The 25153-nt window shown below is 34.4% G+C and overlaps 1 protein-coding gene across 4 annotated transcripts in view; it reads right to left on the reverse strand.

Annotated features, from left to right (window-relative positions):
- PHIP (pleckstrin homology domain interacting protein) overlaps window positions 1–25153 on the reverse strand; it is a 127832-nt gene that overhangs the window by 69385 nt on the left and 33294 nt on the right. For all 4 annotated transcript variants that reach the window (XM_044757541.2, XM_044757540.2, XM_070496503.1 and 1 more), the window contains 9 exons: window positions 23294–23454; window positions 10274–10495; window positions 9885–9985; window positions 5683–5753; window positions 4177–4277; window positions 4041–4081; window positions 3185–3283; window positions 2296–2449; window positions 1728–1862 (listed from right to left, as the gene is read on the reverse strand). In XM_044757541.2, coding sequence (XP_044613476.1) covers window positions 1728–1862; window positions 2296–2449; window positions 3185–3283; window positions 4041–4081; window positions 4177–4277; window positions 5683–5753; window positions 9885–9985; window positions 10274–10495; window positions 23294–23454 — 1085 coding nt within the window. The remainder of the gene's footprint in view (window positions 1–1727; window positions 1863–2295; window positions 2450–3184; window positions 3284–4040; window positions 4082–4176; window positions 4278–5682; window positions 5754–9884; window positions 9986–10273; window positions 10496–23293; window positions 23455–25153) is intronic.

Raw genomic sequence — 25153 nt, forward strand, 5'->3', positions numbered from 1 at the left:
CGAAGAACATACAACTATGTACTGGGGGGCTTTGGGGAGAAAAAGGAAAAAATAAAATCTTTAAATAAAAAATAAATAATTCAAGAGAGTATTTTTATTTTAATGAAAGTAGCTCATTTTCTAGTTTTATAAATGCAAGATATATTTTTAAATCTTTTTAGTCTGTGCTTTGTTTTTCTCACAGTTTGAACATTCTATGGATACCATCCACTTCTACTTATTACGTAAGTTTGTTTCTTCTGCCCTTTAGAGACTTTTCTCTTATTTATAGAAAAACAGGAAAAATATCCTCATCTAAAACCTATTCAACAATAAATAATTTTTATGGAAATAATCTTACTTGATCCCTTAGCTAATTTCAAAGAGTATGCAATATAATATGGCTGACTTCAACTCCTGGTATACCACTACTGTGTAATGGTCTTAAGAGAAAATCACTTCAATCTCTAGGTGCTGCAATTTTTATATCTACTAATCAGATGGCATATTAGTGTGATCGACTTACCTGATGAGGAAAAATCCACCTTTATAACTTAAATGCCCTTTGAAAACATAAAATTACTAAATAAAGTCACTAATACATGTATAGGCCACAAATTGTTTTATTTTGAAGCTTAAAGACAAACTGAGGAATGACTAATTCCCTTATTTAAGAGAGATGTTCCAAAAGGAGCAAACCAGAAATACAAGGATAGAAAAAGAGACAAGGAAAAGTTCTTTACCAGTATATTTAAGGATTTGCTTTTAAAATAATCTCCTCTATACACATAATCACTAAGGAAATCCATCCATCACTAACAATTGTACCCAAATAATTAACAGTCTTATTAGAAAAATAAGAACCTGACAAGTCTCATTTTTTTTGGTCTGATATACAATAAGGCATATCCATACAGAAAGCAAAATAATCCTGACCACACACACTATTAATTGTATTGTTTTATGAATACTAAAAGTTTCTGTAATTGACTTCTTGAAAGATCTGAACATGTCAAAATAGTAAACACATTTTTCTTTTTGTTTTCTTTGTTGAAAGGTATCCCTGATATATAGGAAGTAGATTAAAAAATAGTGACTAGACACACAGCAGTATTTGAGGAGCTCTTTATACTTCACAGAGTGGCTAGACAGGAATGAAAACACTGCACAGTAAACTGTGTGTGATATTAAACCACTGAAATTCAAACAGCAAAATATGCTAAGAATCTATATAAGAAGCAAAATGTGGAGGGAAAGGGCTTAAACCAAAATAAATATCTAACATACTATAACTTGACAAAAGGCAAGAATGCCTGATTCTCAGGCTTTAATTTTAAGATGGGTGTATTTGAATCAAATTCTGTTGCACTAAAGGACTGCTAATGAAGTATAATAACATGATATAAATATTTATTTATAATTTCCTCACTATTTTCCAAACTTTTTTCTTATCTATACTGTATCTTCATCCTTGTGAGCTTCTCCAAGTTTCTCTGTTAAAATGATTTTAAAGACTAGTTATCACTAACTAAACTAGTTATCACAATATACATTACTGTAATATGTACAACTTTCTTTTAAATTTAGCATCTAAATAAAAGTGTGGAATAAGTAACTCTTTTTTGAAACAAAGTCAAAATGATGTCTGAATCAATTCTTAAACGGATTTCCTTTGTGATATGCAGAATACCTGTGTCAAGAAATCCCCAAATTTTTAACAGCTCTAAAATGAAGAGACTGATAATTACCATATTGAAATAAGACCGAATTTTGACTCCTCTTGCCAGATCCCACACTATCACATTTCCATCATGACCAGCAGAAAAGAGAACTCTTGGATCGAATGGGTGTGGCTCAAGAACAAACACTTCATCTTCATGACCCTGAAACATTTTTGAAGTGGCAAAGAACTATAAGTATTAAAAAGGAAAGAAAAAGAAAATTCAAACACCAAAATGAAAACATTTCTAGAACTGGAGTTGTAAGAATTATTAAAGTGGCAAAAATCTTCAAATTAATCGATGCATAATAATGAAGCTGAGCTAGTATAACTGGCCAGGGCTTGGCTATCATTTGGGGAAACCTGAGGATACTACTGATGCAGCCCACATACTAAAAAACAGCAGAGATCCATATTTCCAAGTCAAACCCATTTAACTGCATTTTAAAATTATTCCCAATCTCCCACAAAGACCTGTTACCTATCTAGAAAGGAAGAGTTTTAAGCTAACATAAAAGCTTTATTCCTCAGTGAAAATACTCCATTCTAAAATCGCCTTCAGTTATAACCCAATAAAAATTAGTCTTTTTTCTCACCATCAGGACGTGAATTAGTTGACCAGTATAAGAATTCCAAACTTTCAGAGTCATGTTATTGACTGCAGTTATAACTGTACTGTCATGTCGATCCCATGCTACCATAGTTACTTTCATTTTTGTGACTTTATCTTCCATTCCTTGAAGGTTTTGGCTGAAAGTAGTGGAGGACAGTATTTGTTTACACTGATATTATTTATTAAAATACCAGTATGACAAAAACCTAAATGTATTTTCTATAATTTATATTTATATTTATTAACATAGATAACCATCACTTAACAGTAAGAATAGTTTCAATCAACAAAGAATGATGGCAAAAATCACTGCAGTGATTCAGCAAACCCAAGATTCTAGCACTCCTAAGCCCTTAGTAATAGAGGACCTTAAGTAAATATTGCTGCTTTAACTCTGTCTGAATCCAGGACCTCTGTGCCATGCTGCTCACTCTCCATCTTTTACTGCTGCTGTCATGCCCTGCTAACTGCTTTGCTCTCCCATCTGAGACTACTTCACACAAATAGAGAAAAACAATAAAATATTAAAACCAAAATTATACCACAACATCCCTCCATGACGGATGGAACATCATATGTTCCCCTTTCTGATAAAACTGGTAAAACTTACAACTATTCTCAGAGTACTATCAGGCCCTTAACAAAACTAAACTGAAAAAATACTTTAATGCAGATCTTCTCATATATGGAAAAATCCTTTATAAAAATCAATGCTTTTCACCTCCAACAGCACCTCTAGTTATATAGAAAAGTAATCATTTTAACATGGATTCTGATATATGCTTTTATAAAGAGTGTCACATCAACTTGTAATACAGCATACTTTAAATGACTATCTAGACTGATGTAATATTTCAAACTGGATCTCTTACCCTGCTGGACGAGTAGCCATATCCAACAAAATACTCTTCCATTCTCTACGTTTAAACTGCCAAATACGCGCTGTCCCGTCACGACTCCCACTTACAAACCTGTATTAAAGGAGCCCACCCCCCAGAGAAAAATCAAAGGTGCTTTTATCAACATGGACTTCCCAGAGTTACGTTTTTAAAAATACTAAAAAAGACAGCAGTCGTCTTTATGTACACAGCATTCTAATACAATAGAGATGCCTCTATCAGATATTTTCTGCAAATATAAGAATTTCTGAAACTTTATGAGCTTCTAAAGTCCTATACACACAAATTCTAAAGTGCTCAAAAGTAACATTCAAAAGTTATTCAATGCCAGTATTTACTACCTAGAAATAGAATTGATATTTTCCAACGGAAAAATACTGATTTTCTTCTCAGTATTGAAGAACTTGACTTGTTCTACACAAGGTGCTTAAAAATCACTTTTTTTCATTTTAAAATAAGAACATGGAAAAATTTACACAATGCCACCTAAGTTTATCACCAATAAACTGTTCTGCCTCAAATATTACACTGTGATACACTTCCAACCCTCTACTAAAAGTTTCCCTACACTTTGATATGTATACAAAATATACAGGATGGATAAAAGTCCCTATTATTAAAAGCAGCCAAATAAACTAACATTATTACAAACAAAACATAAAGACATGTTCACATATATGTGAAGGCCATATTCACTTTTCAGCATACTAGACAAGATTTTTATTTTAGGTGGGTAATTCACACACAATTCTAATTAAAACTGACTACAAGAATTGTCTATTTCATAATTTTAAAAATGGAATTTGACAAACAAAAATAATTATTTTACCTGTTACTAGTGTTGGAAAACTGGATACTGTCAACTTTGTCCTATATATAAACAGATAAACAAAGAAGAGGATCCTGAATACAAACTCTTAGACTCATTTAAATTGTACTCATCTAATTCTTTCACAAATACTTACAGTATGAAACTCCAATTCTGATATTTTCTCTGGCTGACCTGATCCAAAAAAATAAACCCTAATAATATGATCTGTGCTTCCTGTAGCCAGAAACATTCCACCTGAGGAATAATAGCAAACATTTATGAGTAAAACATTATTTCAAATCTCTGAAAATTAGGTAATAAAATGCAAGCAACATTACCATAATATATACTGAATGATTAATATTTTACTCTAAAACTATTGATATTTATCCAAAATATAATACACCTTACCTGAATTTAAGAAAGAAGTTTGCTAACATAGCTTTGACTAGGATCATTTTTCAATATTTACAGAAGCAAAGTTTTCCATTACAAATTATTTCACTAAGTGATTACATAATCTTCTATGTTCAAATTATCAGACACCTTCACTAGAAAATATGCCTTTGAACTCTGCTGAAATCCCTCTCTAGCCCCATTTCCCATCTGTTAAAACCCTATCAAACTTTTAGGGGCTAACTCCTTCACTAAGTTGTCTTTACAAACTTTTCAATCAAAAGAGCCTGCTCCTCTCACTCATTAAGACTTTTGTCTTGTAGCACATACATTCTACTTGCATTACAGTTATTTGTATATGCAATTTACTCTCTCCTTGGAATCAATACTCTCCCACTGTGTTGAAAACAGTGCTGTATATAATTGCATTCAAGTACTTTGAACACATGTATAGTGCCTGTATTTGTTATTACTACAAGGAAAACTGTCTTCATGGCAGTCGCAGTGGAAATCTAGAAGTTAGAAATTAAAGACACTTGGATACTAATACAGCAAAAATAAACTCAGGTCATCAGTCTGCAATCATTGATCTCAGGTACCACTGCTATCCTCAATTATGAAACGAAAACATAAAGTCAAACTGGAAAGGAATGTGGAAGGAACTGGTAATAGGAACATAGTAACTATTAAATCTACTTGTTTCATTTCATTTTCTCATCAATGCACTTCAAATCTCCAGATCATAATTTGTTTTAAGACGTTAATATCCATGCAAAACACTGCTGCATGAACTCAAATATAATTGGGATATTAGCATTGCTACACAGCTACTTTTTAAAGAGCAAATAGGAACAATTTGGAGCAAACTAATTAATAAAGATGTACAAATATCAATCAAGTTTATTTTACTTAGCCAGAGGATAACTCCAAAATTGATGAAAATATAAGACAGATTTAAAATATCTTTCTTCCTATGAGATAATGATGCAAATATTTATTCTGTAACAGAGTCAATTTTGGAACTATTTATTCTCTCCCACCAGAGCACTATGCGTCTTCTTAAAGAAAAATCTTAGTCATGTGAGTATATAAACTCTAGCAAAGCTGAAATATTTCTAAATTAATTTATGATCATCTCCCAGTATATGTATGAGAATATGATTTATATTACAACAGTAAATATTTTCCAAAATTTAATGTGTTCTATTAGGAGTTTTCTGACATGCAATTTTAAGTGAACCTTACAGAGAAAAAAAAATCTTACCAGCACTAAAAGATGAACAGATCATTTGAACTCCAGGCCGAGGACGCTCTGTAAATTTTGCAGGTCTTGGACTACAATACAAAAAATAAAAAATCAAAAATATTCCAAAGGGACTAACACCAGAAATCAGCTGTTTCAATAAATAATCATAGGACAAAATTAAGTAAGAAGCAATAGATGGCTCCCTTCCTAAAAACAAGTTTGAAATCATGTGTCATGATCAGCAGATCTTGTGGAAACTCTAGAGACAGATTTTGTGGAAGTTTCTGATTATACAACAATCCACACATGAAACAATCCCAAAGCCACTGTCACGTAAGATGTAGTTATTAGTCACACTCACTTCTAATCAAATTTAACTAACAGGTTCTCAGTTTTTCAGGCAGTAGTATAGCAATGCATAAATACATAAGGAAATAAGTCATCTGTAAACATGAACACACTAACAAAATAGGTGCTGCCTCTGTGGCATATGTATGTACCATCAATAAGTAAACCTGTTCAATATTAGACATTGTTAATTAATCATCTCCCTCTGTTTACTTTCTGATGTGACAAAATGTATCTTTTAAGACTCCAAAACGTAAGAATCTTACACTTATGCTAGTGGAAACCTAAAGACTGACTCTTATGTGAACTATAATGCTCATTCAAAGCAGTGATCTACAGAAAATAGGTCACTCTCAACTATATTCACATTAGTTCTATAATTGTGTTAGATTATAGGTCTTATATTAATACTACTGACACTAAATGTTTAATGTTACAATCAACCATATTAAAGAAAAATTATAGATTTTACATGATATTAGCTCCAATACACATACAATTTATTTATAATCTTTCAATACAGTGATTACATTTAAAGCCCTACTTAATATACATTTTCACCTAGTTTTTCTCAGAATTATTAGGGAAGAAAATTAAAAAATAATGAGAGTCTTCCAGCAGAGTGCACTGCATAACTTTCACAATCCATAGCAATTGAACATAAGAGTGGTTTCAGTTTTGTGATCATTTAGGGAAAAAAAGTACAAAATATTTCTGATATATCAAGTATATGTTCTGAACAATAAGAATAGTCTTTCTTGCTGATACAGAACAAAAAGTATTACTTAAAATTCTTAAAAATATTTTTGTAAATAAATTTCTAAAAATTGACATTTATAAAAATTTTTCTTAATATTCTCAGCCTCTAATAGAGTTGAACCTAATGGATACAGTTTACAGAAAGTTAAAACATTCTGAAAACCTAAACATTTATTCAGAGTAAAATTAAACTAATTGTAATTTAAGTAAATTAATCTGAAATTATAAAGTCAACTAAATGCACTACTTTCATTAATATCTTAAGGATTGTAGCTCTGCATTTTTGTTAATTTTTGGCACAATCATTCATAAATGCCATGCAACCATGTGACTCATAACCAGAATATGCAATCATATAGACTACCATTTGAAATGTACTTTAATATTTTTAAAGAGAAAAAGCAGATAAGCATTTATTTTTATTTTTAAATGTACATTTGAGGAAATATTTTAAGACAAGGCTCTGGACTCAGACTCTCTGAGTTCAATTCCCATTCTGCCACTTATCAGGTGTGTGACCTTAGCAAGTTAATATTTCAGTACCTCAGTCTCCTCCTCTGTAAAATGGAGGTAAAACAAGAACATATCTCAGAGTTGCTGAGAATTAAATGAGTTTAATCCATGTAAAATGCTTGGTACTGTGCCCAGCTAACTCAATAAATACTAGTAGTATTAGTATTTTAATTAGGTTCAACCAGTTCTAGATAGTCTGTGAATGAATAATTCTATTTCATTTGGCACAGTTGTTAAGACGAGGTTCTGACAGTAGACTTCAGTATTCACCTCAATTTTCTCCCGTGTCTGTCCTGAAGATAATAATTGTACCTTCCTCACAGGGCTGACGTAAAGATAAATGAGGTAGCAAATGTAAAGTGCTCAGTACTAGCGTGGCTAAGTGCTTAGTAAAAATCTGTAGCCATTATTATTATCTGCACATTTTAGGATTCCAGTTCTCACCTTACATCTAACCTAAATATGCTACTCAGAGACCTCCTGAGCTGGCTTCCAAGTCATCCAGCCACTCAGATTACTCATCTAAGAAGCTGAATCTGTACTAGTGGAGATTGTTACCATACACATAAACCCTGTATAAAAGTAAATTTATCAAAAGACATGGTTTTCCAAAACAGGTTTCATTTACTGACAGAATTAATTCCTTCAATTAAATGCAGATTGAGTTGAAGTCACTTCCCCAGATTATACAAAAGCACTACAGCTCAATATAATTTTTGCCTTTGATTAGTAATTAAAGTCTATATGATCTAAATGTAGTAACATCTATGTCCTGCCAAGTTTTCTGGCAGTTATCAACCATGTGTAAATACACAAAGAAAGGTGTCCCAAAGCCTATATCTAAGGGAAAAATCACTCTTGTTTTTATGTTTGACTCTAGCTTACAAGTTTTTAAGGGCCAATTATCACAAAAAATAGAAAAGAATACGACTTATAAATAACTAGAAAAACGTCTATGTCCAAAAGTAGGAAAATCACTAAGCAAAGTATGGAACCACTTATCAGTGGAATAGAATGCAGCTATTAAAATTATTATAAATGTCTAAAATGTTAAGAAAAAACCAGCAGAAAACTACATACATGTTCCTACTTACATCTACATTAAAAACAACACCACACATTTGTGTGAAAAAAATTGTTAGGGTAGTGGGTTTATGGGGAATCTACGTAAAGGTTCTGAAAAAAAAATCATTTATGTGGAATAACTCAGTTCTCAAGGATCTGGACAAGCATTACTGTACTTAGCAACATAATCCTCAAGAGGCACAAATAAAGTGAGACTTTAATTTTGTAAAATCATTTTTGTTCCTATGCTAATTTGAAGACTGCTAATCACTTCTTCTCTACAAAAACAAGACAGGAAAAGACAAAGGTATCCCAATCAGATCCATAAGGTGGTAAAAAATATTCAAAGGAAAACAATTAACTATTGCTATTGTCCATACACACCAGCAAAATATTTCATTTCAACTTTTATCTAAATGTCTACAGAATGTCTTCAATATGAAACTAAAGTGAAATCAATTTGTTTTCTCTGAAAAACTGTCTTTGACCACAATCCTTTTTTCAAACAAAGTACAGTTTGGTTTATTATGTTACTCAAGCTGCCACGGCCCCAGAAGGCCTTGCCATAAGAGGCACTCTCCAGGAATGTTCACATGCACGAAGCTTATCTAAACACTACTATTTTAAAATAGCAGACACACACAAATTATTTTATTAAATAACTCAACTTGGGTTGATAATTTATAAACAGAAGTCTAAGATAATTATTAAGATACACCTTCTAATCAGAATGACTTTCTACCCTGAGAGCACAGAGACGGCCATTTCAACACTGTGGAATCACGGATGCACTACCTTCCCATTCACAGACTGTTTATGGGGTAAATACTGCACTTCCTTTCCCCACTACATCCACTCAAGAGGTGGCACGGCATAGACAGCACAGGATCAAAAGCCAGAGAAATGTTCTAGTCCTGGCCTTGCAATTTTTAAAAACTGTTTTAACTATGGGAAAGTCATTTAACCATTCTTTGACTCAGTGTCCTAAATCAAAAGATAATATTGTCCAGCCAACTTATTTTGATAAATCAAGGTAAGTGAAAGCACAAATGCAAAACGCTATTATGGGGTAGGGGGAAGGGTACATCTATCTACCTCAATGTAGTTTAGTGAAAATTTAATGATTGTGTTTTCCTAAGTTTCCCTAGATCTATGATAAAATCTAAAGTCTGTACATGTGGTAACAAACAATTACAATTCTTCTAAAGAACAGACTTAACTCTAAGATTATGTTCTTAGCACCAGAAGGAGCTATTGAGATGAAACTACACCGCATACAGAAAGGAGTGGAAACAAGACAGGCATATTCTAAGGGAAAGAGCCAGGGCTAGCAAAAAGTAACAGAAAAAAGAAACAAACGTTAACTTTCTTTGAAGCATAAAAATGAAAGAGGTCAGTGAAGAGCCAAAATGAATTTCTGTTATTTACTCAAAGAGAAAAAGTAAATTTATTCCTATCATTGACTACGTTATACTTCTGCAATGTCAACCACTAAATTAAAGACATTTATTCTATGAAATAAAAGAGCAACTGACTTTATCTTAAGGGTTCCAGCATCCCATAGCCAAAAACAAATAGTGCCATCTGCCCCAGTAGAAGACAGATATCTCTTTGAGCCACTGCACAACGGTGAGAACTGAAAAGCAATCAAAGAAAAAAAATATTTTTACAAGATGAGTGACATAGTCCAAATAATAAATTCACTTTTTACCATACAAATAGCAACTAACAATAACAGAGTTAGAAAACATGCAGAATTGATGAAGGTCATGACTAACATGTTACTTGAAGTTTACATTATTTATAAAGAAAGCAGAAATATTCCTTTCCTCATTTTAGCTGGCTTCATACAATGAATTATAAAAGTGATTTCTTAAAATTTGAGTTATAATCAAAACGACTTTATAAGGATTAAAACAATTACCTGTAGTGAGGTTATAGATGCACTGTGGCCCTGAAGAACAGCCAAAGGTGCACATGTTCGAAGACACCAGACTCTGATCATTTTATCACAACTTCCAGCTGCTATCATGGTATTCTCATAGTTTACAGCCATGTCTGATATTTCAGCAGCATGTCCTCTTAAAGTAGCTAATAATCTCCCATCATCTGTTGCCCAGATTTTCACAAGACAGTCATCAGAACCCTTAAAAGAACGGATATTAATAGAATCAACTCTATAAATTTTAATTCAAATTCTTAAATGTTATGATTTCAGATAAAGAAATCGTATCTGTATGTGCACTTACCAACAAATAAATTTTCAAGTACCGAAAAGTGTTAATTACTCATATTAGGAATTTTTCTCTATGCAAGGCTCTTTACTTTACTAACTTAAATTATTCACTCATAAAGAATATCCATGTGCCCACCATCTAACAGGTGAAAAGCAGGATGTTAGCAATAACTAACATTTACCTATGGTCCCCTACCCACCATCCATGGTCCACCTAGAATCTTGTGAAAGAATTCGAACTTCTGAAGTAACAAAATTATAACTGCAAACAAATGTAATATACAATAGTGACTAATCCTACCTACGCTATTGTGTTATATCAAAATGAAAGTAGGGGCCAGACACATAGCCGAGTGGTTGGGCTTGTGTACTCTGTTTCAGCAGCCCGGGGGTTCAACGGTTCGTATCCTGCACGCAGACCTAGCACTGCTCATCAGGCCATGCTGAGGTGGCGTCCCACATGCCACAACCAGAAGGACCCACAACTAAAATATACAACTATGTACTGGGGGGCTTTGGAGAGAAGAAGGAAAAATAAAATTTAAAAAAAATGAAAGTAAGATAATTTGGGGCTTTTTCTCCCAGGAAGCTATAAACATAATACATATCAGTTTCCCATCATTGGTCTTCAGTTAAATACATTAAACATAAAATCACCCAAAGCCAGTTATCAGACAAAAATTAATTTTATCTGTATGAAGTCAATAAAAATACATAAATTGTTTACTCTGCTAAAGCAGCATAAGCTCAGAAAGAAATGGTGAAGAGTACAGAGTTTTCTATGAGTACCTATATTTACAAATAGACATTTCAATTTCACATAGCCAAAGTAGAGATTACAACTTTTAGGCTTTATTGTTATTTTTTTTTCCTTCGCTAACTTTCTTTATTCATCTTATAGCTGAAAGTTTATACTCTTTTACCAGCATCTCCCTATTTCCCCCTATTTTTCATTATTAAAAAATTTAAATACAGAAAAAAGTAGAGAATATTGTCATTAACTCCATAGTCCCATTCCCCAGAATCAAAACCTACCAATAAGTTTCAAAGGTTGCATGTCAGAATTCTTTACAACCTTCCAACCCAATTCTTAAAAAAAAAAATTAAATCTGACATTAGAAAGTACTCAGATGATCTACAAAAGCAAATGATACAGCCAAGTTATCTGCTTCATGGTGACAAGAGATATGACATATAAATGATCATAAATACAGTATAACATATTAAATGCTGTACCCTAAACCAGACTCTGCCAAATATTACCTAGAACACTCTCAACTATAAAAGCAGTTCTTCTGATTGAACTCTGAATCAAATTAAATGGGTTACCAACCACTAAAGACTCTTAATAAAACTTAACTTTGGTAAATCATCCACACTGAAATCCAGTATTCCCATCACGTTCACTTAATCTCAAGTTCTTCATCTATAAAATAAGGTTAAACTGGATGATCTCTAAACTTCCTTCCACCTTTAAATTTCAGTCATCTACGCACTCATTTATCCATGAGGCTTGCAATTAAATACGTGCCAAACACTGGAGATACAAGAATGAGATACAAACACACAGTATTCCTGCCCTTAGGAAGCAAGGCAGAAGAGTGTAAATGCAGTAACATGTCCTCAGTGCTATACTGTTAGTCAGAAGACATTCAAACAAGGGAACAGTCTGTTCTTCCTGAGAGGTGGAGAGGTAGGACCTGCAAAGGAATCCCAAAGTAGTGATACATTAAGAGTCTTATGCATGAAGAGGCAATGCAGTGCAGCAGCTTAGAGCACAGACTCTACTGTCACATGTCTGGGTTCAGGACTAGTTTCTACAGGTTTGAGTTTGGGCAAGTTACATATGATTCCTGTGCCTCAGTTTTCTTATTTGTATCTACTTCATAGGGTTGTTGCAAAAACAAATGAGTAAATGAAGGTGGAGTGCCTGCCACACAGTAAAAGCTATATACAGTCTACCTACCATCATTGCTTTTCTTGGTGGTAGTAGTCTTAGTTTAATAATATTCTTATTATTTTAAAAAGGACAGATATTCCATATGGCAACTAGAGAGAAAAGTATGATCCAAAGGCATGAAAACGTGAATTTGAGAAGTGCAGGGAACTGCATGGAGTCTATAAGCTAACCTAGAGTGTGAGGTGAAGGCATGATGATGAGGTCATAGAAAAACTGAAAAACTTTTATGATATACTAAGGAATATGGTACATAGTGGTGATCACTTAAGGTATCCAAGCAGGTGACTATCAGGATCACATTTATGGTTTCCAAAGATCATGCTGGCATCAGAATGAATTAGGCTGGAATGTAGGAGACCAGCTGAATGCTGCTGAAATAGTACAGGCAGGAGAGAATGAATGATAAAAACAAGATGGTTACAAGAGCTATTTGGGAAATTAAAGGGATGAGGATCCTAGCACTGTTACCTGTGGAAAGTGAAGAAGGAACTATAGTTAGAACTTTCAGAAAGCTATCTACAATACCACCTTGCACACGAGAAGTATACTAGGTATCTACGGAATAAAAAAATGGCTTGAAAGCATGCATTCAACTCTCAATTTCTCTAAATTCCACAAAGTAAGTCGATTTATTCACTTCACTTGTTTATTTTCTAAAAATTAAGGCAATATTAGGCTGTGACCTACATTCACAGTAAAAATTTTAAGTATGCTAATACAGGTAGAATAGATGAAAAAAGTAAAATCATGATATCTCATCATGATTCACCAAACTGATACAATTCATTTTATTCTTATGTATCTGAATAAGAGTTTGCTTTACATTCTACTATAAGATGTTTTGCATCTTTTTCATGTTAAAAAAAAACAAAGAAATAGCCTTTTGACCAAAATGCCAACTTTAATGAAACAAACAATGGCAACCTGTATCTCAAATCAGCCTTTACCAACTTTTCACCAAGTAAAACCTGACAAAAAGTCCAACTATGTTCTTGAGTTTTTTAGTAATCTCACCAATTTAACATTACTTTATAATTTTACTCTATTTAGGCAAGTGTCAAAAAAACCCCACTATGTACATTTTCCCCATCTATTATTCCCATTAACCTTTCTTTTCCTCCACTCAATTGCAGGAGAGAAATCTCTGACTGCCTTTTCAGGAAAATCTCTCTTCCCTATCCTCTACCATGACCTACAGAGCAGTGTGCTCTCCCCACCCTCATCCCTGTTCTCCAGAACTCCTGGCAGAATTTCAAACCTAACTCTAAAGCAGCCTTCAGCAATTTCTATTTCATGCATCATTACTGATGATCATTAATTTATTTTTATGAGAAAAGTTGATCTGACACATTCAACTAAGTTCTTTCAAAATGACTATCAGAAATATACAAATAAATAATTGAAAAGGACTGCAGAAAAGAAGAAAAATTAAATTTACTGGGAAAACATTTTTAAAAGCACTATAAATTTAAATTGAATGTGGAAGAATGAATTGAAACTTGATAAAACCACTCTTTTAAAAAAAGACTAAAACAGAGCAGAATTTGAACAAACTTTCTTTCCACAAGCCTACCTCAAATGTTAGGAAGGTTAATAATAAACAAAAGAGTAGGACATTATAGTCTCTCAATCAAAATGTTAAAAAAGAGTATGGACTTTAAAATAAAAGCAAAGTTACATGAATGATGAAAGGGATGACATCAACAACACAGGCATGAGCGTTGGCCCTGGCTAGGAGAGATAACAGGCCTTTAATGTGTACGAAGGAGAAAGAGGTATGGTAAAAAGAGCAATTTTAAAATAAACAGCAAAAGAAATTAGATGATTCTAATCTTAGCAAGTAAAACAAATTATCTAAAAGAAGAAAGAGAGGAAAACAAAGAAATCAAAAAGAGTGGATAAAGTTTAGAAATAGGGCAGAAAAAGAACACATGAGAAAAAAGGAAAAGAACTGTAAGCAACAGTGAAAGTCCTGCTAAAATTAGGTAGCATGATTTTAGGAAAATCTCAACTGACAAGCTTTTTCAGCAAAGCTCCAACACCTAGGGGAAAACAAAGTAGTCATTTCTTTTCAATAACATCTAGATGTTGCTGCTAGGACTAGGGACTGGCAAGGTGAGAAAACTTGGGAGTATAAAGTATAAGTGGAAATAACAAGAAATTAAGCTGGACAGGGTTTATGTGAGGACAATAACAGAGGGTTTTAAATGCCTGTTAAGGAGTTTGGATTTAACCTGGTGAGGTAGCTACTCAAGAATTTTAAGCAGACAGATACCTTCACTATAATACTTTAGCCACAGTAACTTTTAAGAAATCCATGAGCCAGGTGCAAAATTGAAAATGCTTTTTTGATCACTTCTCAGCCTTTTGGCTAAGATTAAGTGTGAAAATGCTTTTTTGGCATTCATCTTTAAGTCAAATTAAAATATTAAGCTAGTGTTTAATGCCAAGTAAACATACGATAGCAGCAGATCACTAGTTTTACTTTTCAAGTCATGCGCTGCATAGTGATGTTTCGGTCAATAACAGATAGCATATTATGACAGTGATCTCATAAGATTTGTACCATACAGCCTAGGTGTGAAGTAGGCTGTACCATGTAGATTTGTGTAAGTACACTCTATGATGTTCGCACAATAAAATCCCTAATGATACATTTCTCAGAACATACTCCCATTGTTAAGCAACATATAAGCGTAACGTAAAACGCTCATAATTACTGTGACAGAGTGCTCACTAATATGTTATCATTTGTCTGTTCATGTCAAACCTAGCAGAAACTGAAAAAAACCACAACAAGAAGAATGTGTAGCTTTAGCTTACTCAAATCCCCAAACAAAATGTGACACCAAATTTACACTGCTTTTTTTTTTAATGTCAAGACATCTTGTCGATGAAAAAATAAGGCAAAGGAAGCTGAAAACGTAGCTTATCTTTATCCTAAAAAACAACAGTGTAGATATTATTTGTGAAACTGTCTGGTAAGAAAGAACGGGACTTAAACAAAACTTAGATTTGCATAAGCATAAGAATTTAGCTTGAAGAACCCTATAAATTTGTTATTCCACCACCACACCTGAACAAATCATACACACGATAAAACCACATGCCTTTAAAACAAACTGCTCTGTAGCTCAGGACAGAGTAAGAAAAGTGTATCAGACATTTACTCCAGGATCACTTTCATCCTTTTAATACTTTTACGTAGACGATGGTGATAGTGGCACCAACCCTTCCTTCCAGCAAGCAACTGGATCTCTTACACTGCAATTTCTGGTTTTTTTTGTCTATCCAAAAATGTTCCTGTATGTTTGAATCCCTTTTGGAAACTGCCAAGTTTCTTCCAGATAAAAAGTTTGAGAGGCAAAACCCAAATAAATAGAAACAAATACTGACTCTGATAAAGCCTAGGCATTGTTTGGTACACATCTGGCTTTGGTATTCTAGTAAAGGAAAGTTCCACACGTCTCTGTGACATAGCTTTCTACTTTGTCTTGCATTAAAGTATCAAAATTCTCCTTAAAATCTAGAAAAAATGTCCTACCTACTGATATGAAAAATGTATGAAATAACTTCAGGCAGAAGCCTTTGAATACTTAAATTCTATGCAGAAACTAAAGCAGAACCTAAAGTTTATACCCCCCCAAATCTAATAGTTTCTAGAAGGCAAGTTTTAAAGGCTTAACTGAACTATTTATGTATTTATTTAAACTAAAAGCTAGAAGATTAGAGGTGACCACTATGTGAACTGTTCAATGATGAGGAAAGTTCTTTACAGGATGGAGCAGTAAATGACAAAGTAAGGCTGACTCCTGCAAGCAGGAGACTGCATACATTTGGAAACAGTACAGCAGGTAATTTCTGCTCAGATGACCTTAAATTAAAAAGAAGATCTGTAAAGCTTTCTCTGCTAAAAGGGAAGCATCAGTTGTGCAGACTAACCAAAGATTACTTCTTGGACATGAAAACAAAAGAAATTATGTGATTTTTAGACTTACAGTATCGTGGAGGATTTGGCACTGCTTGGCAGAATCAACAAAGAGAATTCTAGTTTCTCTTGCTACCACAACACATGGCTTTCCTGAGTCAGATTTCACCTCTTGATGTCATTAGAACAAACAGAATTAAACGTTAAACACATAATGCATATTGTCAATGTACACTACAATGTCATTTTCTTATTCAAGCTAAAAAGTAGCCTGTTCTTCAGGCAGCTAAAAACTGCTTATAATTTAAACTTAGTTCAATGTTTTTTTCAGGAAAAGGTCATTGATTTTCTTTCTTACCAATCGATCAGACCTCTACTTCATTTCCCTTACAAATTAACCTAAACTTTAGTGTCAATCATTTCAACACGTGCCCAATTTTCTCACTCGCTTGTCCACCTAAATCACCAATGACTAACCTCATATCAATCTCATCATCATTTGCCCTGATCCTGCTCCCTGGATGCCAAGTACCATTATGGAAAGGAAGACAAGCATACTAAATCTGTAATACTGCAAATTCATGAATCCTCTATTTATTCGGGAGGGAGGCTAAGGCTACTCAGCAATTTTTTCCCCCTAACTGGTCCCTATTCATCACTCTTTTTCTCTTACCAGGCTTTATCACTCACCACTATAACCCAGTCTCATTCTCTAACGAAGACTCTTATCAGACAAAATATTTCACACTGAAAAGTAGAATCTGCTCATTGCAAACCTAATTAACTATCTTCCTTTTAAAAAGTCCAAGTAAATTGCTCTTTATACATCCCATCTTCCTCTATTTACTCATCTATCTATCCTCCTTCACGACCACTCTCCTATCTTTAAGTCTGTTCTCCTAGATCCTTCTCCTTGACCCAGTTTTTCAAAAATTTATCTTCCTATAAATTACCATACTCTCTTTTCCATTACTAACAAATTTCAAACTTCAAGTTTCAAGACTAGTACCAATGTCTTCCATATCTCCATCACCCAGATTCATCAACTGTTAACAATTCACTCCATTTGCTCCATCACCACCTTTCTTTCCACATAACTCACATACCTATTACCATTAGTCTTTTTCGCACCATTTAAGAGCAGGCTGCAGACTTGATGCCCCATCCCTTCTAAATGTCCCAGTGTGCATTTCTTTAAAACAAGGACACTCATCTATGTAAGCTGGGAAATCGGTACTGACAAAAATGCTATGCAATCCACAGGCCCCAGTCAAATTTTGTCAACTATCCTGACAAGGTTTCCTTTTTCCTTTCGGCCCAGGATTCCATATAGCAACACATGTTACATTTCAGTTATACTGTCTCTTCAGTCTCCTTCAATCTGGAATACTTCCTTAGGCTTTCTCTTTGTTTCATGTCTTCAGAAGTTTAAAACAGTAGGATGACCCTGAACCTCTAATGTTTCTTCACGATCAGACTCAGGTCATGCTGTCTTGGTAGGAATCCCACAGACAAGATGCTGTTTTTCTCAGTGTACCACTTCAGAGGACACACAATGTCAACTCAACCCACCATTAGTGAAGTTAACTTTGTCATGTTAGTGTTTACAGGGTTTCTCCCCTGTAGAGTTGTAATTTATCCTTTTTGAATTGATCAGTATCTTGTGGAAACATACCATATTTGTATATATCTCCTCTAATAACATCTAAGTTTCTTGCAAGAAAGGACATTATTCATTTTTATATCTCTAAGTGGTTGATTCATTAATCATTTGTTGGATGCCACTATATGCACCAGATACTCTGTAAGGTACTACAGATCTAAAAAGGTTTAAGAAAAAGTCCTTGCTAGTAAGAAGTTCACAACTTAATAGAAAGACAGACATGTAAACAAATTCACTCCATCATAGTAGGAAAATACAATATAAAAGAAGTATGAAGTTCAGTGACAGTACTCCGTATTCAGAAAACAGCCTATCTTTTTTAACCGTCAAGCTTTTTGAAAGACTAGCCTACATTAAGTCTCAATCCTACCTCAGTGATCCTAAAATGAAACGCAGTTTGTCCAGGTCATTAATGGCCCTGCCAAATCCAAAAGATGCCTTTCGGTTCTAATTTTACTTTAGTTTTCCATTTCTTGAAATACTAATTCTTCGGCTTTTAAGACATCACTTCTTTTTTTGTTTTTCTCTGGCCTCTCAGCCCTTTCTTAGTCTCAATTACTGACTCCACTCCTTTTCTTTCATCTGCTTTGAAAGCTGAAGTTTCAGTCTTCTTATGTTACATATATATGAGGTACTATAATGAATTTCCATATTCAATGATTCCCAAGCTGAATCTTCTAGCCTACATCTCTCTCCTGAGCTCACACTGCCTGTTGAGCAGTTCTATTTGGCTATCTGCACAAGTGTCTCACATTTGACGCAACCCACTTCACAAACTTCTCCACTTAAATCCCTACCACAGTAAATGACAGGACTTTCTAACCAGTCACACAAGCTAAAAACACGTCATCCCATATTCTTCCCTCTCAATTGCTCCCTACATTCAAATGAATCTCTTAAATCCTAGAGATTCTATTTTTAATCTGTTAATTCCATTCCATTCGTACCTCCACTGTGACTCTGTTCAAGCCCTGATGATTTCTTTCATGGGTCACTGCCGGAACCTTTTCACCAATTCCTCTGTATACAGACTTAGTTTCAATCCATCCTCTACAATAATGCCAAAGGTACCAGTAATGAGAAATTCTACTGACTCTTCTGTTTAAATCTGTCATTTTCTCTCCATTACCTTCAGGAAAGAATTCCACTCCTTCGTATGTCACAAAAGGATCTTGATGACCTTGTCCCCCACCAACAGCTCTCTAGCTCTTGCTTAATGATGACCCATATTTATTCTTTGCCATATCCAATAATACATAATTTGCCTATTACGTTCTCCCAAAGTCTGTAAATGCCTTTCCCTAAGTCTGCAATATCCAGCTCAACTCAGCTGAAGTATCACTTCTTAGTAAGTTTCCCTTACTATATCTCCTACCACACACTGGATTAGGTACCTCTCTCTTGTGATACTTCAGTATCTTGTGCAGCCTCTATCAACCTTCTTATCACATTATATCAATACTGTCTGCTGAACATTTGTGAACTCTCCAGGGACAGATACTGTCTTTCATTTCCATATCCTAAGTGTTTTGAACAGTGTCTGGCTCCTAAAAGACTGAAGTTCATTAAAGGAATGCATAAACTCATAGTCTTTATTATAACGTATTGCAATCATAGAAATATTTTATGCTCTTTTGCCTTAATTTGAAAAGAGATACATGTTTTTTCTGAAAAAGGAGGAAAATTTTTTTATATGGTCCTCAACATGCATACTCATATTATCAGAGAATGGCTTGCTCCTGAGAGAATTCATTGACTCTGCTTTTCTTTAGTAAATATTATTTGAGGCAACGATTCTGAAGCCAAGTGGAAAAAAAAAACAACAAAGAATTAGGAAGCAATTCTAACTTGGTAATTATGCTATTTCCCTCCCTTGGTTCTTCTCATTATTCCACTGAGAAACATCCATTATTAAACTATTCTAGTACAAAATACTGGTAAATTTTCCTAATAAAGAATTTCACTCATCAATTACAACGATGATAGCTCATTGTTTACCTTGTTCTATACCAATTATATACATTATTTCATGTAACCCCACAAAAATCCTGTGGAGTTGGTGCTATTATCTATTTGTCTCCCTCTTTTTTAAGAGATGAGAAAACTGGAGATGAAAAGGGTGAAGTAACCTGTCCCAGCTGCAATGCTAGGAAGTGGTACTAAGAGCTCCCTGATGCCAAAGCTCATGCTCCTAACCACAGTGCTATCCAGCTGTGCAGGACTCAAGAGAATTAGTTCTTTGGAAAAAGCTTTCAAATATATCTACACGAGAACCTTGGTAATAAATGTGCAAGGTCTTAAGATACCAAAGACATGAAAAAAGAAATATGAGTTTGTCTATTACTGAATTGTTACTCCAATAAATAACAACAGTGTCCTCTCTCACAGGAATTGTTCATTGGTCAATCAAGATCTACTATCCTAAACCCTTATCCTATCATTTTTCAAGACAATTTTCAAAGCATTAGTCAGTGACTACTGTATTCCAGTGGAATGAGGGAACATCCAACAGCCATGCCACTTTATGAAGTAATATGAACAGTGAACACATATGCATGCTACTGCCACCTGACATGATACTCATAAAAATAAAAGGAAATTTTAAATAACATTGCTTTCATATTTTGCGTTTCTTATCACAAGGTAACATTTTGTAGTCTATAACCACAAATCACCAGAAAAAAATTACAAATGAGACTATGAGTTTGGCACAACTAGCAAATTATACTACATATAAAAAAATCAACATTTTTAGACTCTTGGTAAGACCATGTAAAATAATACACTGATAATTTTCTTCCCTTTATGTATCTTCAACTAAAGGAAAATAATTGAAAACAGCTTCCTCTTCACATAGAATTCCTGTTCCCTAGGTCAAATGCTCTTAAAAGTAAGAATTAAATGTCTAGAACAGGCACTGCAATTCCTTCCCACACAGGGCCACATAATAATTATCTTCAGTTTGGCAGTCTTAACTACTCAACTCTGCTGTTGTAGTACACAATCAACCGTAGACAATATGTAAACAATTGAGCGTGCCTGTGGTTGAATAAAATCATCTTTACAAATACAAGGGGTTGGCTGGATGTGACCCACCAGTCCTAGTTTGATAACCCTGGCTCTCCCAACTCTGTACCTACCACTCTACTAACTCATGAGAGAGCAACAGCACATTATTTCACTGCATTTTTCCTCAGAAAGTTCTAGGAGATTATGTACCTAATTCAAATCAAAACACACACAATGCTCCATAAAGCTTGTGATTACCATCCCTCTCATTTTTAAAGAAAGAATTCCCACAAGGTATTTTTTGTTGCTAGTGCTGTGGAGTTGATTCCGACACCTAGTGACGCTGCACACAGCACAGTGGAATCCTGCCCGATCTTTTCACACCAACCAGCTTCTCATCTTCCAGCACTCTATCCAACAATGCTCCACTGCTACTCATAGGGTTTTCATGGCCAATTTTTTCCGAAGTGGGTGGCCAGGTCCTTCTTCCTAGTCTGTCTATTCTGGAAGCTTCCCTGAAACTTGTCCACCATGGGTGACCCTGCTGGTATTTGAAATACTGGTGGCATAGCTTTCAGCATCACAGCAACATGCAGCCTCCACAGTATGACAACCAACAGACGGACGGTGTGGTTACCTGACCAGGAAATAAACCTGGGCCACAGCAGTGAGAACACCAAATCTTAACCACCAGACCACCAGGGCAGCTGCATAAGGTACTTTACTAACATCAAAAATTAAGTAAGAAGTTATATATTTTTTAGAATCTCAATGCAATGGCAAAAGTTTATACTCACTGAAATGAGGCACAAACACAATATAATGCTTTCTTCTCATTATTTCAGTTTATTACTATTTTTGAAAGAATTCTTTTAAACATCAGATTTGCCAATTTACTCCATGTTTTGAGAGCTGAATTTCTATTAGTATATTGAATTTCCAAAAGGTAAATTAAATTTCCTTCCCCATTTGAGAACAAATTACCGCAATAGGGATATCAAGCACTTTAGGACATCTCCACTCTGAAAATAATAACCCCTGTCAGAAAATTTAGAACATTACACTTCATTTTGTATCGTAGCGAACAATGGAGATAGAAGAGAAGGTGAACCAGGAGAATACTAATGTAGAAAATGATCTGCAAACGCCTTAAGTGGATTAGAGCCAGGGAAAAGATATGTATGAAAATCCTTTCCCACATCCTGTTAGCTGTTTTACAGATGACTGGGTGTGCGGGTAGAGGAGAAGCAGACAGAAATAAATCTCAGTTTACAAGCATATTTACTTAAACGAGAAATCCGTAACTGTCGTGACTGTGTAAAATTCGCAGCTGCTCTCTTCCAAGACAAAGATAGGAATTTCACTTTAACTCGCATTTCCCATGTTCTTATTTCAAAGGAAATTAAGGACCTTGTGAAGGAGTGCATAACCTCAGGCCACAGGGTAGTATTTAATTATAAGCACAACCATAATACTGTAGTATTACCCTCAGAGGATCTAAGAGTTAAGGCACCTAAAAATAAATTGAAATATTTCCAAAAGTAATTTTCTCACTAAAGCTGAAAAACTCTGCTTTTCTTCATTCGACAAGTTAAAATAAGACAATAACAAATAAACCCAAAGAGCCTCTTTGAACACAACATCAGATACACTCAGGAATGCAGTGTTAAGGATGAAAGGTAATCAGCAAAAATGTTAGATAGGCTCAAAATTTTTTCTATCACTATTTTAAGGGAAATTTCCCATAGACTAGCAAGTGGTTTCTACAGATAATATAAAAAAATACATTTAAAAATCTCCTCCAGTTTGCTTACCACACTTTGGAAATGCCCTGGGTTTAGAATCAAAATTATTGTAAGACATTTTAAATGTCAAACGGCATATGTGACATAACACCGAGAAGTACATTTACCCCTGACTTAGGACCATAATACAGCTGTGACTATGCTACAACGTGTCTCTCAGGAACTTCCCAAACCTGGATAAAGCCCAACGTTAAGCAGAATCTTCTGTTACAGTAAGCTAAACTACCTGAATTTCCAGTTTTTCATTAAAAGAAAAAACAAAGGTTTTATTTTGAGTTCAACTACAAGCAATGTTTCTTCAACTTCATATACAAACTGAGACAATATTTTAAAAATTACTTACAGTAAATATCCGTCTACCAGTTCGATCAAAAGTTACACAGTACACAGATGACAGGTGTCCAAGAATTCGTTTATGCATTTTCATGTGCTGATAGACTGCAGTTGGAACAAGTCGCTCAAGCCTGTATTTCCCGTTCAGCTTCCTTGAAAACAAAGTATCCGCTACCAAGGAAAAGGGGGAAAATAAGTATAAGTCAGAAATTAATTTTCTTACCATCTTTTAAGAATTCATATATTCCAATTTTCATATTTAGTAAAAATAAAGATGTTTTCTAATGTATATGGCTCCCAAATAAAAGTATCCAAAACAGTCAATTCTCATTATAGAAACAAGCAAGTTCAGCTAAATGACTTGTCTAAAGTCACAAAGTAAGTTGGGCATGAAGCTGGGTTAAAATTCAGACTTCTTTACTCTTTACTAGAGCTCTTTAAAAAGCACAATCATTTTGTTTGATATAATTTCTTTAAAAGGTCCCTATGAGATAGGTTTCCTTACAAAAGCAGTTAAAAATTTGACTCTAATTTTTACTTTTCATCAACCAGCAATTCTTGAGCACTCTAAATTTGATGCCAAATGTTTTAACAAACTTTGCAACAGGGGGCTGGCCCAGTGGCAGTGGTTAAGTTCGCGCAGTCCACTTTGGCGGCCCAGGGTTTGCCAGTTCGGATCCCAGGTCCGGACCTGTGGCACTACTTATTAAGCCATGCCGTGGCAGGCATCCCACGTATAAAACAGAGGAAGAGGGCACAGATGTTAGCTCAGGGCTGACCTTCCTCAGCAAAAAGAGGAGGATTGGTGGTGGATGTTAGCTCAGGGCTAATCTTCCTCAAAAACAAAACAAAACAAAATCTTTGCAACAAATGAAGTCAGAGGAATAATTCACTGAATTATTTTTTTAAAAAATAATCAAACTGGGGATCTTGGCAAACATCGCATAATGATTCCTCCTCTAGGATTTATTGGCTCTTTTTTCAATTCACCCATTTTAACCATCTTTCAAGGTATGACCGAAACTGATCTTCTGCCCCCAAGTCTGCTGTGCTGACTCCGGCCCAAAATGTTCCCTTCCATCTAAATTGCTACTGTACTTACTTTCTATACTGAATAAGTATGGACAAAGAAGGCACTCAACAAATATATGCTGACTGATCTGCAGGCACATTATACAACTATAGATTGCCTTTTAATATGAGGCTTTTTTTCTGACTGTGACTGCTATCTACATTGGATAGTAAGCACTAGTTTCTCACTTGAATTTAGTCCTAAACAAAATTAAATGTATATACAAAATGCTATTTAACCTAGATTTAGAGCCTATCAATTATGCCCTAAAATTGATGAAGTATAAATTTCTGAGCTGTATCGTAAAAAGTCTCAGTATTTACAATTTTATTCACATACAATAAATGTTTGGTTCACACTATATTTGAAAGGAAAAAGACCATCTTGGGACTGGTGAGGAGATACATAGAAGAATGCTTTGCAGGTAATAAAGCAATAATATTTCAAGGAATAATGACATGATGTTTATACATTCTTTCACTGTCTCAATTATTTTATATTCTAATAGTATATCTCTTGTGCTGTTAGCACATAAGTTCAACATCTGGGAATATCTAAGACAAGCTTAGACACTTGTAAATTAGCATATTCAGGCTTTAATTTAGCAGTGATTCAATAAGTTTCTAATAAGCCCTGAGACATTTTTCCTTATGCACAGAAATGGCCTGGTAAAAGACATCCTTGAGAGGTTTGGTTCAAAGTCAATTTAGAGCAAGAATCACACAAAACCATAGACATCAACTGTCCTGCCAAATGAGAACTCAAACAATCTTGTCCAAACACTAAGGTTCAATGACA

This window comes from Equus asinus, chromosome 24 (genome assembly GCF_041296235.1).
Source record: "Equus asinus isolate D_3611 breed Donkey chromosome 24, EquAss-T2T_v2, whole genome shotgun sequence".
NCBI classification, from domain to species: domain Eukaryota; kingdom Metazoa; phylum Chordata; class Mammalia; order Perissodactyla; family Equidae; genus Equus; species Equus asinus.